The sequence below is a fragment of the Chamaea fasciata genome, unplaced genomic scaffold (genome assembly GCF_029207755.1).
Source record: "Chamaea fasciata isolate MVZ Bird 193981 ecotype frontalis unplaced genomic scaffold, bChaFas1.0.hap1 SCAF_2, whole genome shotgun sequence".
Taxonomy (NCBI): Eukaryota; Metazoa; Chordata; class Aves; order Passeriformes; family Sylviidae; genus Chamaea; species Chamaea fasciata.
In genome coordinates, this window is record NW_027094087.1 from 34,216,986 (window position 1) to 34,231,956 (window position 14,971).

The window sequence follows — 14,971 nt, forward strand, 5'->3', positions numbered from 1 at the left end:
GTTCAGGCTCCCTTTGGCAGGCAAGAAGTCACCACATCCAAGAGCACATGATTTTCATTACCCACGCCTGAATGTCTGCTGGGGCTGAATTGCCTGGATCCCTGAGAGCTGCTCAGTAAGAAACAGCAAACATTTTCCCTGGGAAGGAGCAGCTGTTTATATATAGTGTGCAGTGGGTTCACGAGTGATTATTAGGAAAACATTCCTTTCTAGTCATAAAAAAGGGCATTTTTGTTGTTTCCTTTCCTCTAAAACAGGCAAGTTGGAGAGTCAGGGATTTTCATTTGCCATGACAACCGATGAAACTGCCAAGCCATGTGATATCTTTATCCTTCCTATGATTAAATCTTTTTTTTTTCAATTTTTAAGGTCATGTTGCTAACAGTTGGGAAACATCAGGTGTTGTTTGCTTTTCTCTAATGTAGATTACTCAGGATTTAATTTGCATGTTTTTATTTAAGAGCTGTAGAGAGCTGGGAAGTATTGATATTTCCATGATTTATGGTAAGGACAGTATCTTAGTTCAGAATTGCTGTATTTTACTGAAGTCCTCCCCCCTTTGCCCCTCTCCCCCTTTGAGACAGGACCACTCAGCAATAGCACTGTCTCCCACAGGACAAAAATTTTCGTGGGACCCATCAGTGCTGCTGAGCAGTGATGAGGTTCAGAGCCTTGGAGATGTTGATTTACACAGGATACAAATGGATTAGGCTATGAACCAATAAATCTTTTCCTGTTCTTAGGCCAGGGCAAGGTCTTGCAAAGGCAGAAAGTGTGAGGGATGTGACTCATGATGCTTGGTCCATGTGAGACCTTCCCTTGGCTCTAGGTCTGCGCATTTCACACTAACCAAGAGCCTGGTTGGTAGTGTTGCTGTTAGCAAAGCTGAGTGCCAGCATTTATCCTCTTTTTAGAAAATTCCTATCTTCTATTTAGGAATTTCCTCAGGGTGCCAAATATAGATTCGACACACACACACAAACAACAAAAAAAAAGCCCCACAAACTCAAAGCTCAACCCCAAAAGCTGCTCTGTTGCTAAGGAATAAAAATAGGTGGTCACAAACACGGTGCTGATGTGCCAAGTTGTGTCCCCATGACCATGTAGCTGTGAGTCCCTGTCCCAGTGGCAGCATTGCCCAGGCTGCCCACGTCACATTGGCATCAGTGTCTGCAAAGGACTGGCTGCTGCTTGCTTTAAGTAAGCAAGAGGGAAGTAACTTTTTGTTTACTAATTTTAGTCCCAAAGAGGTAAAAACTTCAGGGGCCTGCTGCCAGGAGATAGTAATAGTATGGGAAAAAAAAAAAAGCATTTTTGTGTGCTATTATCTATAATACAGCAATGTCTGTACTGGAAGAGCCCTGAGAGATGGGAACATATTTTTGAATGAAAACACCATTCTTTGGGAGATCTTGGGCTATGTCACAGAGTTGCTGGTCATTGATGACATCTGAAGGGTGAATATCAGAAGCTGCGGTTGTACCTTCACCTTCTCTCCAAATGCAAATCTTTCTCTGCAGGTCTCTGCAATAATATATTAACCCATGTGGCAGGAGGTGGGAAGTAGCTGAGCTGGGTGTAGAGGTGTGCAGAGGTGGAGGCATGATTTATCTGGGCTGGAGAACTGCTGTGGCCAATGCCATATCTTAATGCGTGTACATGCACACGTGATGTTTGATTTTGTGGGGCCCTGCCTGCTTAGTCCTCAAGGTACTGCTTGCTGCATCAGCTCTAAACAATAAATCTCAACGGCCCTGGAACACAATTTTTAAAATAATGTTTTCAGATTTTATACTTCTAGGTGAGCTGTTTGACTAATATCCTTGCAGTGGTAGGAGGTCTGGAGCAGAAAGCTTCTGCTAAAGAGCTGCCTTTTTGTGTTTAAGGATTTGTTTTAGTGCCAAATTTACCCCCTGCAGTTTCTTGAGTTGCAGCTGGTCCAAAGCTGAGATGAGGTTTTAACATCTAGCTGCCCTAGAAGACTTAACTGTACATTTGTGGTGGTTTAGGGTAAATAAAAAGTACTGTAACCACCTGAAACTATAAGGGGAACTGAAAATAGGCGATGTGTTAGCATGTGAGCTAAAATGTAACCAAAACATGAATACTTTCTTACCTTCTGAAGAGACCTGTGATATCCTTATAAAAATCTTACTCGGGAGCCATGATATGAAGTTACTGTTGTTGAGATACTCAAGATAGTAAACATACTTTACAAAATTAAATTCTGTAACCCGGGCTGTAAAATCTAATTCTGCTGTCCCACCCTCAGGTTTTTTTTCCCCATCTGGGTTGGGTCCCTCCCGCAGCTGTCTGGAGCAGGCAGGGCTGGAAGCCTTCCCTTTGGAAACATCTTCTTAAGCCAGTGCTGAAGCTACACCCAAGTCTCTATTGTTTCTACTTTCTTCCTTCTCTGAACAATTTGTTTTTGTGAAACATCTGCTGCTCTGGCAGCTACCCACAGTTAAAGCTGTACTACAGTGTTTCTTTGCAGAAATGTGAAGAATATTCCCTGCCAGATCAGTCACTTGCCAGACAGGATGGTTGATCCCAGCTGAGGGGTTTCCATCAGATGAGACCATTTTTTAGAGGGGAAAACTTCTTAGAGGGCACTTTCAGTGCTTGAGCTTGTAGTGTAGTTCCATTAGGAAGCTGAAGCTTTGTGTGCATGAGCATGCCTGGTACAGGTAAAATGTGTTTCCCATCTGGAAATAGGAGGTGGTAAATTGAAGACCACTGGGGCAATAATCAGCCTAGGAATAGGTCAGAACATATCACCCCAAACTTGACTTTAATGGCAGAGAGCGCCCCTGGTTTGGGATTCCAGGCTCATCTTTGGAGGCAAAAGCCTGTAACACTCAACTGTCTTTTATTCCTTCTGTCCCCTCACTTCATGTTCAAAAATACCATCACTTCTAGATAAGAAACCTTTCCTTAAAAACCGTAACAGAGGCATAAATCCTTCTGAAATGCAAACATGCTGTGGCCAAGTGCTGCCTTTCCTATTGTGGTGGCCCAGGTGCGATGCACAGCTCACATGTATCTCACATGCGATGTTGCATGTGTGCTTGTGAAGAGGGAGCCTCCAGCTGAAACACAGGGTCACTTCTTTATTTCCTCGTGTAAGTTGAAAAATATGCCAAACAAAGACCCCTTTTCTCTTAACAGTCCACCTCTGGTGTAGTAGGTTGCCCTTGAATTAGGGGTCATGCCTGAAAGTTTTGCCTGGGAGTGACAGCACCGTCATGAGTCAGCAGGAAGAAACTGCCCCTGTAAACCAAATGCAAATGACTGACTGAAGATGGGTTGCTTGAACTTTGCAAATTAATGCCCTGATAATTTTGTGCTTGTTCCTTTAAGCAATTATCTTGAGGGGGCTGCTTCATTGCACTTCATGCTGTAACAAAATGTATGAGAGGAACTGGTTAGGCGTTGAGTTCCTCTCAGTTAAATGTTATTGTAGAATCCTGGAGTGGTTTGGGTTGGAAGAAACTTTAAAGATCATCTGGTTCCATCTCCTCTGTTATGGGCAGGGAACCTTCCTCCAGATCAGATTACTCAGAGTCTCATGCAACCTGGCCTCCAACACTTCCAGGGATGATTTTCACCAGTCCCTTCCAACCCAAACTCTTGTATGAATCTGTGATTTTTATCTTTCTTATCTTTCTCTTCCTCTGCTGCTGGTGTGGCTAATTTATTACTATTACAATATTTAAATTACATATATATAATATACATAAAATATGTATTTAAAGACATATTGCTTAATATATAAAAAAGTGGTTTGGAATATATTTATGTATTCTATATTTAGACTTCAGGTATGATATATCTGTCCCAAGCCAAAAGCATGATTTTCTTTAGCTTTTTCGTTGCTGCTCCAGGACACTGTTGATTTGGCACAGCCTGGCCTTCACCAGTGGCATGGCATTGACATGGCATGGCAGAGGAGCATCATGCACAGGGCTGCAGGGACCACACAGCCCAAGCTGTGAGGTACCAAGCACAGCCCAGACCTCAGACACCTGAAAGTGCGATTAGCTGAGGTTTAATTACTTATTACTTCTAATAGGTTTGATGGAGAAGTGATATAAATCCCAGTAAATCATAAGCTTACTTAAGCAGAAGTGAAGAGATGGAAATAATGGCTTATTTTTTTCAATTAGAAAACATTCTTGCTAAGTAAAACCTTATTAGATTTTTTTTTTTCATTTTATTCATACCACAGATTCTGACACAATGAAAACAAGATGGTCAACAGCAGTAAGACGTGTCACTGCAGTTAAAACTCAAGAAAATTTTCTTCGGTAGTCTGGGTTATGAAAGTGTATCTAAGGCACATATTCATATTTCACAATACATTTATGATTATGTCACTGCTAAATGACATAGTTACACTTGAGCTAATTCTGCACTTGCAACCTCATTTGAGTCACGATGTTCCTGTAAATACTTTATTGAAATTCTTTAGTTATGGTAGCTTTTCTCATATATTTTCAAAAACTATGGTGTCAAGCTGTCTAATCTTCCAAGTTTTTAGTAGGACCTTGTCACCCAGTTTCAAAACTTTTCCACGTATGATCATGATGCCACTCAAACTCCTGCCAGCCCAGCAAACTAATGCGTCAGGAGACTTCTTGCTTTTTACGTATTTGACATGCGCAAGCCTTTATTCTAAACCAGGGCTTTGTTTTTCCACTGTTTGCCTCCTTGTGAGGTGGGCAGCCTGCACTTCACTGCTTGGAGTTGCACTGGCCCCAGAAACCTCGTGGGAGACATCTGGGGTTCAGCCTGCTCCTGCACCTGGTTGCTAAAGACACAAAATCTCATGAAAGGTGATGATGGGTTTCCCATTTTAGTGGGTCAGATCTTGGTGTGGGAACTTTATTTCACCCAGAGGGCTGGACTTAGTAAGCTTTCCTGGCTTTTCCATGCAATAAATGTTTCGGTTACCTCTTGGCTCTAGTTTAAAGAATAATTTTCTTGGGGTTTTTTTTCCCCCATTTGGGAAGAGGCTGTTGTTTTTGAGTGGATGAAACAGCATTTTTTGGCTGGATTTCTGGAAATGCAGTTTTTTCCACACTTGGAAGTCAGTGTGTCTGCTGTGCTGGCTGTAACTGCTTCAACACACAAAAACATTTTGCTGCAGATTGTACAGCTTGGTGGTTGCAGGATGTGCTAAAATGTAGCCAAGACCAAGGGAGTGTTGTTTGGAGCATGCAGTATTGTCCCCATCTCCAAGCATGTCTTAAAAGATATTTATAAAAGCATGTGCTAATATTGCATCAACTTTTTTGCAGTGAAAACCCAGATTCTGACAGTAAATGGAGTGTCAGGCTGTTCTCATGCTTCTGAAGATGATGTGTATCCTGGGGGTGCTGGTATGTGGTTTGGTCAGACACCATTGAGGCACTGTGGCTGTGCATGTCAGCAGGGGTTTTTTTAATCCTAAAGAATTTAATTTTCTGTTTATCATTTTGTATCTACTGTGTGTATCTCATTATTCCTACATGACACAGAAATCTGATTAGTTTGTCTGTGGGAGGAGAATTATTATTGATTAACAGTTAAATCCTCAGATGTGTGTGATGGAATATAGCTTGCTGTCTGCATGTGATATTTAGCACTTCCATGGCCGTTCCCAGCACTGACATGCACAAATGTCTCTGAGTCTCCTCTCCCTCCAGGAGGTGGGAAAGTTAGATGAGGACACTGCAGCAGGCAAGCTGTGAGTTGCCTGATCTCTCCTGAAGGGTCTTTGGTGGTGCTGAGATCCACAAGGATGCATCCAACCCAAACACATCTTTCCACCGTCCAACCAAAAAGGATTAATGTTGTCTGTTAATGCTGCTCTTGACACCAGTAGTAGCAAAGCCCCCCAGAAGACTTCACTCAGAAGTGGAGAGCCTGGACACAAAGCTTTTTCACCCTCAGGGGATGCCTGGAATATGTGAAAAGTTTGTTCCTGAGTGTGAGGTCTGTAACCTTTAGTGTTAAGCCAAGCAGGCAGATGGAGAGGGCAGTCTGGTGTCCAGCCATGGGCTGGGGTGAGGCTGGGGTGTCTTAAGTGGGAGCACACAGCAGAGTATCCTGTTCTCTGGAGCTCTGGCTCCAGGCTCTTCTTTGGGATGATATTGGTGCTGGATTTACCCACTTGTTCTGTGGTGAAGCAGCTGTAATTGCTGGTCACTGGGTTCCTCTGTAGTACCTTCACAAGCACCTGGAGGCCGGCTCATGTGTGAGCCATGACCTGAGCAAATTAGTTCAGTGAGCTGCAGATTTTCCCTAGTGACAAAAGAGGTAAGGGGAAGGTCTGTGTGCTCTGTATGGTCATTGATCCAAGACATCTCAGCCTTAGCTTTCCTTTTATTTATAGAAATATATCTATGGGATAAGACATACATCTGATACATGGCCACTTGTACCTACTCAACTTGCTTGGTTGCTGTAGGAGAAACATCCTGAGCAAAGCATTGAGGAGCATGAATCTCTCTATAGGGTAGGTCTTTCATCATCTGTTTTTTTTTCCAAATGCACTTTTTAAAATGTGTCTAGACTTCTGAATGATCAGCAGCTCATCAGCCAATAGTGCTGGGTCTGCCATGCATGGAGAGGCCCCATGCCTCCCTGCACTGTGTGCATGGTTACTTGAAGCCTCCTGGCAGGGTTGGATGGATTTATTGAGCACTTTTGGGACCTTCTTCCTTCCTTGAAGATGTATGTTTAGGATTGCCAGAGCATGGGCAACTGGATTTAGCTCACCTGCAACGGCAAGTGTGGTGGGAGGATTTGAGAGATGCAACCCCAAGTGCCTACAATAAATCTTTCTCCCTTGATTTTGGAAAAGACATTGCTGCAGTTTTAACGTTGCACCATGCCGAGAGCATGTATCCCATGTACTTGTGGTTTTGCCACCATCAGCACAGAGCCATGCATGATTTAGACCTTCTTGGGAATTAACAACTCCTTAATTTTTCTAGTGTGAATGGAAGTGAAATTAAACCCTGTGAAGGTGAGGAGTGAGGAATCAGAGGGAAATCCAGGCTGCTTGTTTGCAGAGGGGCATGAGCTGGGCTCATGCTTGCTGAGTGCAGGAGCCTGCTTGGTTGGCAGGTGCTTTGGAAATGAAAATATTTTATCCTGAGTTACGTAATGCAGCAGCATGTCCAGACCTGAATTCCCTGCAATTTTCTGGCCTGTGAGGAATAATTTTCTGCTTGAAATATTAGCCTTAGCTTTGAATTTTGTGGCTCATATGGCGTATACAATCAGTATAATATCTGTATACATAACTGCTGCTGTTTGAACTTGAGATGTTTGGGTAAATTTATTTTTGTTTATAGCTGTTGGATGATGAAAAACAAAAAATACTTGTTTATTAAGAACTGTGTAAATACATCAAAACCTGCCCTGGCCTACTGGTTAGATCCAGCAGGTGAAAAGGCTTCAGATCTTTCTCTGTGTCTAATTGCAGCACTAGGTTGTAATGGGGTTTTGAGGTGGGATAGAGCTGAGGTGAAAATTATCAGCATTCCTGGCTTGATATGGTTTTGGTCTTAATCCTTAAATGGGGAGAAACCTTTTCAGCTGTGGGTAGTTTGGGTTTTGTTCTGTTTTGTTTTTCACGCAGCTCTTTACTGGGTAGAAAACTGGCTGGGTGGCTGAACCCAGAGAGAGGTGGTGAATGCAGCTACATCTAGCTGGCAGCTGTGGTGTTCCCAAGGGCTCAGTTTTGGGGACACTCCTGTTTAATATCTTTATTGATGATCTGGAAAGAGGATCAAGGGCACCCTCAGTCAGGTGGCTCGTGGCAGTCATGTGGATCACACCAAGTGGAGTGGGAATGTTGATCTGCTGGAGGGCAGGAAGGCTCTGCAGAGGGATCTGGACAGGCTGGATCTGAGGCCAAGCAGGATCTGAACTTCTGTATGAGGGTCAACAAGGCAAAGTGCTGGGTCCTGCACTTAGATCACAGCAACCCCAGGCAGCATTAGAGACTGGGGGCAGAGTGGCTGGGGAGCTGCTCAGTGGAACAGGACCTGTGGGTGCTAGTCAACAGCAGCTGAAAATGAGCATGGGAAAAGCAGCCCACTGCTTCTGCATTCTCTTTTCAGGTGTCCCATGGGAGCAGGAATTTGTTTGTACAAGCTTGGGTGGCAGAAGGAGAGGTGGAAGTCCCTGGTCCCTGTGCTTTTGGTTTGGGTGGATCTCGACGGTCTTTTGGTCGAATTGGAATTAATAACTGAAGCATATTAAGAGCATTAATTGCACCCTCTTGCCCAAACAGAGAAACACTGAGGTTCTGGAACATGTCCTGAGAAGGGCAGTGGAACTGATGAGAGGTCTGGAGCCCAAGACTGATGAGGAGTGGCTGTGGGAGCTGGGGGTGTTTAGCCTGGAGAAAAGGAGGCTCAGGGGGACCTTCTCATTCTACAACTGCCTGAGAGGAGGTTGTAGTGAGGTAGGGGTCAGTCTCCTCTCTCACGTGAAAAGCAATAGGATGAGAGGAAGTGTCAAGTTGCATCAGGGGAGAATTAGATTGGGTGTCAAGAAAAATTTTGTCACTAAAAAGGCAATGAAACACTGGAACAGGCTGCCCAGGGAAGTGGTGGAGTCACCATCCCTGGAAGTGTTTGGAAAACATGTAGATGTGTCAGTTAGGGAAATGTTTTAGTGGCGGACTTGGCAGTGCTGAACTTGATGATCTTAGAGGTCTTTTCCAACCTTAATGATTCTATGAATCTGTGAGAACTAGCTAAGTCTAAAACATGTCCTGCTGTCCTTCAGCTGCATTCCCACTGAAGGACCACGTCTCCGGGTGGTCACCCAGCTTCCATTTATCCCTCCCGGCCTCTTGTTCTGTCCAGAGTGACTGTGTGTGGGGTCGCATGATGGAGTGAAGCAGAGCAGTGACACAAATGAAATAAAGCCCCACAAAACGGCTCCTGTGTGAGGCTGGCAGGATCAGCCCATGGAGGCTGGTTGGGATGCCAGCTGCATAAACTGCCTTGGGGTAAAACAGCTGTGAAACCAAATTTTCTGCCCTGCTGTCAGCCTTGGACTCTACTCCTGCTTCAACTCATGACAGGGCATGTTTCTGTGCTGTAGTGTTTGTGATTTAAATGAATGTGGTGAGGGGTGGCTGAGGCATGGACTGGCTTCCCATCTCCTGCCCTCCTTGCAGGGTCTTGTCTCCTCCTGAGGGTGGGACAGGCAGCTGCATCCTGAACACTTTGAGCCACTGCAGGGATGCGAGGCAGAGCTTTGCACCTGCAAACACAAGAAAAACCCAAACCCACACCAAAAAAACCCAAGAAAACAAAAACAAATAGAGAAGTTGTGCTCTGCGTTTGTTTTGGGGTTTTTTTAAAGCATATAATTCAATGTGCTGTATTGCTGAAATGCACATTCCCCAGCTGTGATAAGTGGGGTAGAGGTTGAGACACATCTTCTCTGGGGAGAGGGGAGGGTAGTGTGAGCCTGAGTCGGCAGCAAAGGTCACTTGGCTGCAGGCTTGGTGTGCAGGAGGAGAGGATCTCATAATGTGGCTGGTGCAGTGTCTGTGCGTCCAGCATGCTGGGGCAACCTGTGAACTCAGAGGGAGGAATACCAGCTGGGGTGACAGGGCAGCCATGGTCAGCTTCACCTGCCCACTCTGCCTCACAAAGCACTGCTCACTCTTCCTTGCTGCTTCCTTTGCTTTCTCCGTTCCCATGCCCTGACTTCTTGTATCTCTACTGTTCTGGCATTTAATCTCATCATTGCGTGGTTTGTTTTATGGTCTTGGCTCCTCTTTCAGTTCCCGTTTGGGGTCACTATCACATATGATTAGTCCTAGAGCCTAATGAAGGGGATCAGACATAACTCTAGGGTATGTCTGAGCCATTTAGCATTTCTGACCTCAAAGATCTACAGAGAAAGTTTATTTTTAACCTTCCTAGGAAGATAAATTTGAATTTTGGATTGTTTAGGGTGCAAGTAATGGAACTGAAATCTCTCTGGGTGGAGCATACCCACTGGGGTATGAAGAATCCCAGGAATAATTATGCAGTGCTGCGTGAGTATCATTAATCTTGAAATAGCTTTTGGCGGATGATCATGTCTTTCTGCATGGCAGAAGCTAGTGTGAAACCTTGAAACCTTATGGTAACATTTAGTCTTCATTTAAGAGCACTGTCAACGTGTGTTTAATACTGCTTTTGTTATCCAGTCCCACTCTGGGAAAGTCAGTCACGGAGATATGAAACGATTACACAGAGTAAGATCCCCAGAAAGTAAAAAAGGGTGCTTTTTTGGGGCTGTTTTTTAAGGTCTCACTCTTTCACTCTACTAAGAGAGGAGGGGTCTGCAAGGACTTGTGTGTTGGAGCAAGGTGAAGTCAGAGCATCCTCAGGACACCTCCAACTGCTACTGTTTGGTGGCACTGTGCTGCACTGTGTCCCTGACCCGGTGGAAGTGACACGTCTATGCAGTGACTCAGTTGTGTTCCTACTAACCATCTGCTGATGTGATGCAGCTCATTAGTCACTAATTGGTGTGGTTACCCTTTTTTTAGGCTGTTGGAAAGGTCAAGGGCCACATAGATGTGAAGGAGCTGAGTCAGTCTTCTACCTCTTTTGCCCTCCAGGTCCACCAGACTGCTGGTGGTGCTTGGAGAACTGTTTCAATGTTCCCTGCCAGGCAGAAACAGACTGTCTCAGCTTTATCTTGTGTTCTCTGATTGTTTGACTAAAAGCCTATCACAGCTGTTTGGTGGGACTGGAGTCTGTAGTTGGAGCCTTTTGGTGTGTGTCACAATGAACCTTCTGAAGGAAGGACCTTTGGAGGCAGTGGGAGACAGCACCCTGACTTTGGACTGAGCATGAGAAGCTGGTTTTACCCAGCCTGCATTTGCTCCCTTCCTCAGCTCTGTAAAAATCCTCCAAGCAATCTGGGGATTTACTGAGGATAGCACTTTCGTAATACGTTTTTCCTCTCCACTCCCCACCCATCAGCCCGATACTTCTGCTACACTTACCATCTTTGACTCTTATCACCTCATTCTTTAACTAATCTATAGGTACTGGTGGGTTAGGTACTGATGTTTTGGTTTTGCCTTACACAGTCTCTGAACGGATGGTGTGTAAATCTCTTTTCTGATATCTTGAGGACAGGTCTTTGGTGCCATGTGTATAGCCTGGATCCTCCTAGACATAGCTGGATTTAGACACTGTACTTTGCTTCCTTGTCTCTGGGTTTTTCTTTCTTCCTAAAATCTGCAGCTGAATCTCTTCTGGCTGTTGTTGCTTTCCTGGGAGTTTACAGACCCCTTTTCTGGGCCCAGTGTTGGCAGCAGTCCTTGGGAGCACTGGAGATGGAGGTGTGGATGCTCATCCCTTATGACTTGCTCAGTTGCAGTAAATGCATTTATCTGTTTGGTCCTCCCCATGCTGTCAGTGGCGTAGGAAGCTGTGTGGATCTTCCTCTGTGTAGGCAACTCTGCCCATCTCCTGTGCTATTGCTGAAATATCAGTCTCTGCATCCTGCCAAGGAGCTTGGATTTGGGGCATGGAGTGTGCTGGATAATCCCTAAGATCCTCTCTGTTCACTTCACATTTGAGCAATTTCAAGATTCCTCAGATTCCTCAGAAAACTAAAGAAAATTACCAGAGTAGTAATATTCCTAATAGCATATATTATTTATTCTCTTCTAAAAAACCTCTTGTACTTCAGCTAAAATGTTACCCCACTTTTCACTACACTGAGCACATGAGCTCTTGTTTTAAAATTAAGTCCCCCTACCTGTTCTGCTCTCATATGTGCCCAAGCCCTGCTCTGTGTGCACCCAGTGTGCTCCTGAAAGAGCTCATGGTGGGGTTTGGGATATTTCCCTAACAGGAGTAAATTACATGATCCCCTCAGACCATGTGACAAAGTCCATGCTGTCCTTTGGAACTGATGTAGTCAAAAGCAAAACAAACATTTGGGAACATCTAGGAATCAGTGTCTCAGGTTTGTGGAGCACTGCTTGGAGAGCTGAAAACCAACATCTCTAACTTGTGAGCAGCCAGGTGAGACCTCAAAAGAACCAACATGGGGCCAATGTTTCACAGCAGCTGACTCTGACTACGTGGATGCCCCGGCTTAGAGTGAAAAGTGCTCTTCTCCCTTATCTGAGCAGCCATGTGTGTGCCAAGAGACCTTTGTTCTGAATATTTGGAGTAATAAAGTTCAGCAGGGATAAAAGGGCATGTCCCCACTGACTTGGTTCACACAGTGTTGTGCTCTCTGTCTCTCTTGCAGCTGCGTAAATGAGTATGGAAGATTATGATTTCCTCTTCAAAATTGTTTTAATCGGCAACGCCGGGGTGGGGAAGACCTGCTTAGTCCGTCGCTTCACTCAGGTAAGGGTGGCCACCTCTTGGATTGTGGAATGTTGGGATGGGGACAGCACTGGTATGGGAGTGTAGAGCCCGTGGCTCTGAGGGCTCTGCCAGCATCACAGCTCCAAAGCATTTTGTTGTTCACACCCATAATGCATACATCACGTACAGTGACGTACTGGGACAAGCAGCACGGCTGTATCTTGTGCTGCACCTGGCCCTGTTCTGGGGCTTGTGTTGGAGAAATCTCATTCCTCTCTGAGGGTGGGAAGTCCCCTCTGAAAGCCACTGGGACAACTCTTCCTGTTTTGGTGGTGTTCTGGGCCACTTATAAGACCAACAGGTCTCCTGGTCTCCTCCCCAACCTTTCCTGCACAAAGGGCTCCCTGTTATTTGTCATTAGAAAATAAATAATCCAGGTCCTGAGCTGTCAGTCCAGTGTCTTTTTTTGTGGCAGAATAGCCTCTGTGATCCAGGACAAGGGAAGACTTTGCATGATGCATCATAAAGCACAAGTTGTGGGGTTTTGGTTGCACTCTTCACTAGAAATTGTCAGCAGTTTTCTCCTTCACTGTTAATTTTAGTTTTGAAGCTGTAGTGATTTTAGATGCTTTTCAAAAACGTGGCAGTCAGTGGCAATAAAGTTAGTCATACCCAAAAGATTAACAGCCAAAATCTTTGGCAACTTCTACTGCTTGTTCTTTGGCAGCACAGCTGCTGTAGGGGATGGATGTGCCCCAAAATCAACGATTTGGTAGACCAGAAGTCAAAAAGCTCTCATTTTGTTTGCTGCTGCTCCTTTCTGATGGTGCTGCAATCAAACAGCACCAGCACTGTGCTGTCTCTTGCCATTGCTGTGGCACCTGATGATGGCTGTCTCCATGCTTTGCTCCTGAAATGCTGTGCAGAGATGTGACCCCACTGTTGAGAGCTCCCAGAAATGCCTATTGGTGCCATAGGGTGCTGTGGAGGGAAAAGGGAATGTGTGGGGTTGCAAAAGGTAGCAGATGCATCTCATCCCACACAGATGTTCACACATTTTTCAATGCATTGGGAAGTAGGATGGAAGGTCCTCACCCTTCCCCTGCTTCTTCCAGCTGTACAGAAGGGCTTTTCCTCTTTTTTCCTCCTTTTCTTTTCCTGTGTTCCTACCTCTGAAGTCAATGACTTGCTGCATAACTAGGGATGTATAAGGCAGGGAAAACACAACAGGGTTGAATTTGTGGTAACCTTCATGCTGGGGAAATGTCACACTCTAAATGTGATGAAAGTCAGTGTCATGGGAAGGGAACAACGCATGAATAGTTTTGAAGATGGAAAAGAGTTAGGATTGGCACCGAGTGAGACTTTTGTCTTGTTGTAGAAATAAGTTTAATCAATCTTTTGTTTTCTTCTAGGGGCTTTTCCCACCAGGCCAAGGAGCCACAATTGGGGTTGACTTTATGATTAAAACTGTGGAGATAAATGGTGAAAAAGTAAAGGTAGGAGCCTGACGATTTAAAATGCAAATTCATGTGGCAGTACCATAGCTGAGGTTTCTTTTGCAGCCCTTCCACTGCTGGAAGACACTCAGGGAAGGTCAGGGTTGTCTGGCATGGCTTGGTCAATGCAGGATCTAACAATCCGTGTGCCTCTCTCCACCATTACTATCAGGATTGTAAAAGTGAACGTACTGGAGGGAAGAAAATTGAATGGGAGACCTTGCAAAACTGTTGTCCTTGCTTAGGAGACAGTAGGTCATGCCTGGCTTGGATTGAGGAAGCCCAAAGAAGCATTTCAATGCAGCCTCTGCTCACTGTGTTTCTGGTAAGCAGAAACTTGTTGCATTCCCACTGGGATGTGCTTGAGGAAAGTCTTCTCCTGTGAGCTCCCAAGATGGCCACTGCAGAGAACAGATATCTAGCGGACTTGTGTGGTTCTGCACAATGAAGGCTCATCTTCCATTTCTGCCAAGTTACAGATTTGGGAGAAGCTGAGCTGATCACAGTACTTGTGTTTCAGCCAACAGGTTGAACTGCAAAGGGTAAAGTTCTACATATTTTTAACTCTTTCACCCTCTAAAATAGGGTGGAAGCCATTTCTGGAAAACTGTCCTTGTCCTGAGCTGACTCCCAAACTGAGCCTGAGCATCACTTGGCAGAGAGCTACTTTGCCTGGGCCAAAACACACAAAGCATGAGATTGGAGACCAATCTCATGCTTTAATGGAGTCTGTGGTTGGGTTCCAGAGCCCAGAAATGTTGGCTGCTACCACTTTGTTCATTAGTAGAGGTTTTACTTGAGGTTCTGTAATATCTGAGATGAGAAAAAAGTAGAGTTATTTGAATCTCTAGTATCGAGGTGTCCATGGTCCCTGAGCTGCTCCTGGATTTACTCTCTCTGCATAAAATTCAGGGGCATCAAAGTGAAAACCAGCGGTTTTCCCCTTGCTGTTTTGTCAAACCCAATAGTGAGCAAATGCAGGAGTGGCACCAGTGTGACAGTGGCTGGGTGTGACACTGAGATCAGACACTGGTCTTTTCAAGCTTAAATGATGGGGTGGAAACAGTGGACTTGGGCAGATTTTCATCCCTGTGGTTTTTTTTTAACCTGTACCACAGCACCATAGAG

The 14,971-nt window shown here is 44.9% G+C and overlaps 1 protein-coding gene across 2 annotated transcripts in view; it reads left to right on the forward strand.

The window, feature by feature from the left end:
• RAB30 (RAB30, member RAS oncogene family) overlaps positions 1-14,971 on the forward strand; it is a 46,611-nt gene that overhangs the window by 19,545 nt on the left and 12,095 nt on the right. For both annotated transcript variants that reach the window (XM_066175652.1, XM_066175654.1), the window contains exons 2-3: positions 12,283-12,383; positions 13,760-13,843. In XM_066175652.1, the coding sequence (XP_066031749.1) occupies positions 12,291-12,383; positions 13,760-13,843 (177 nt within the window). In that variant the 5' untranslated portion in view covers positions 12,283-12,290. The remainder of the gene's footprint in view (positions 1-12,282; positions 12,384-13,759; positions 13,844-14,971) is intronic.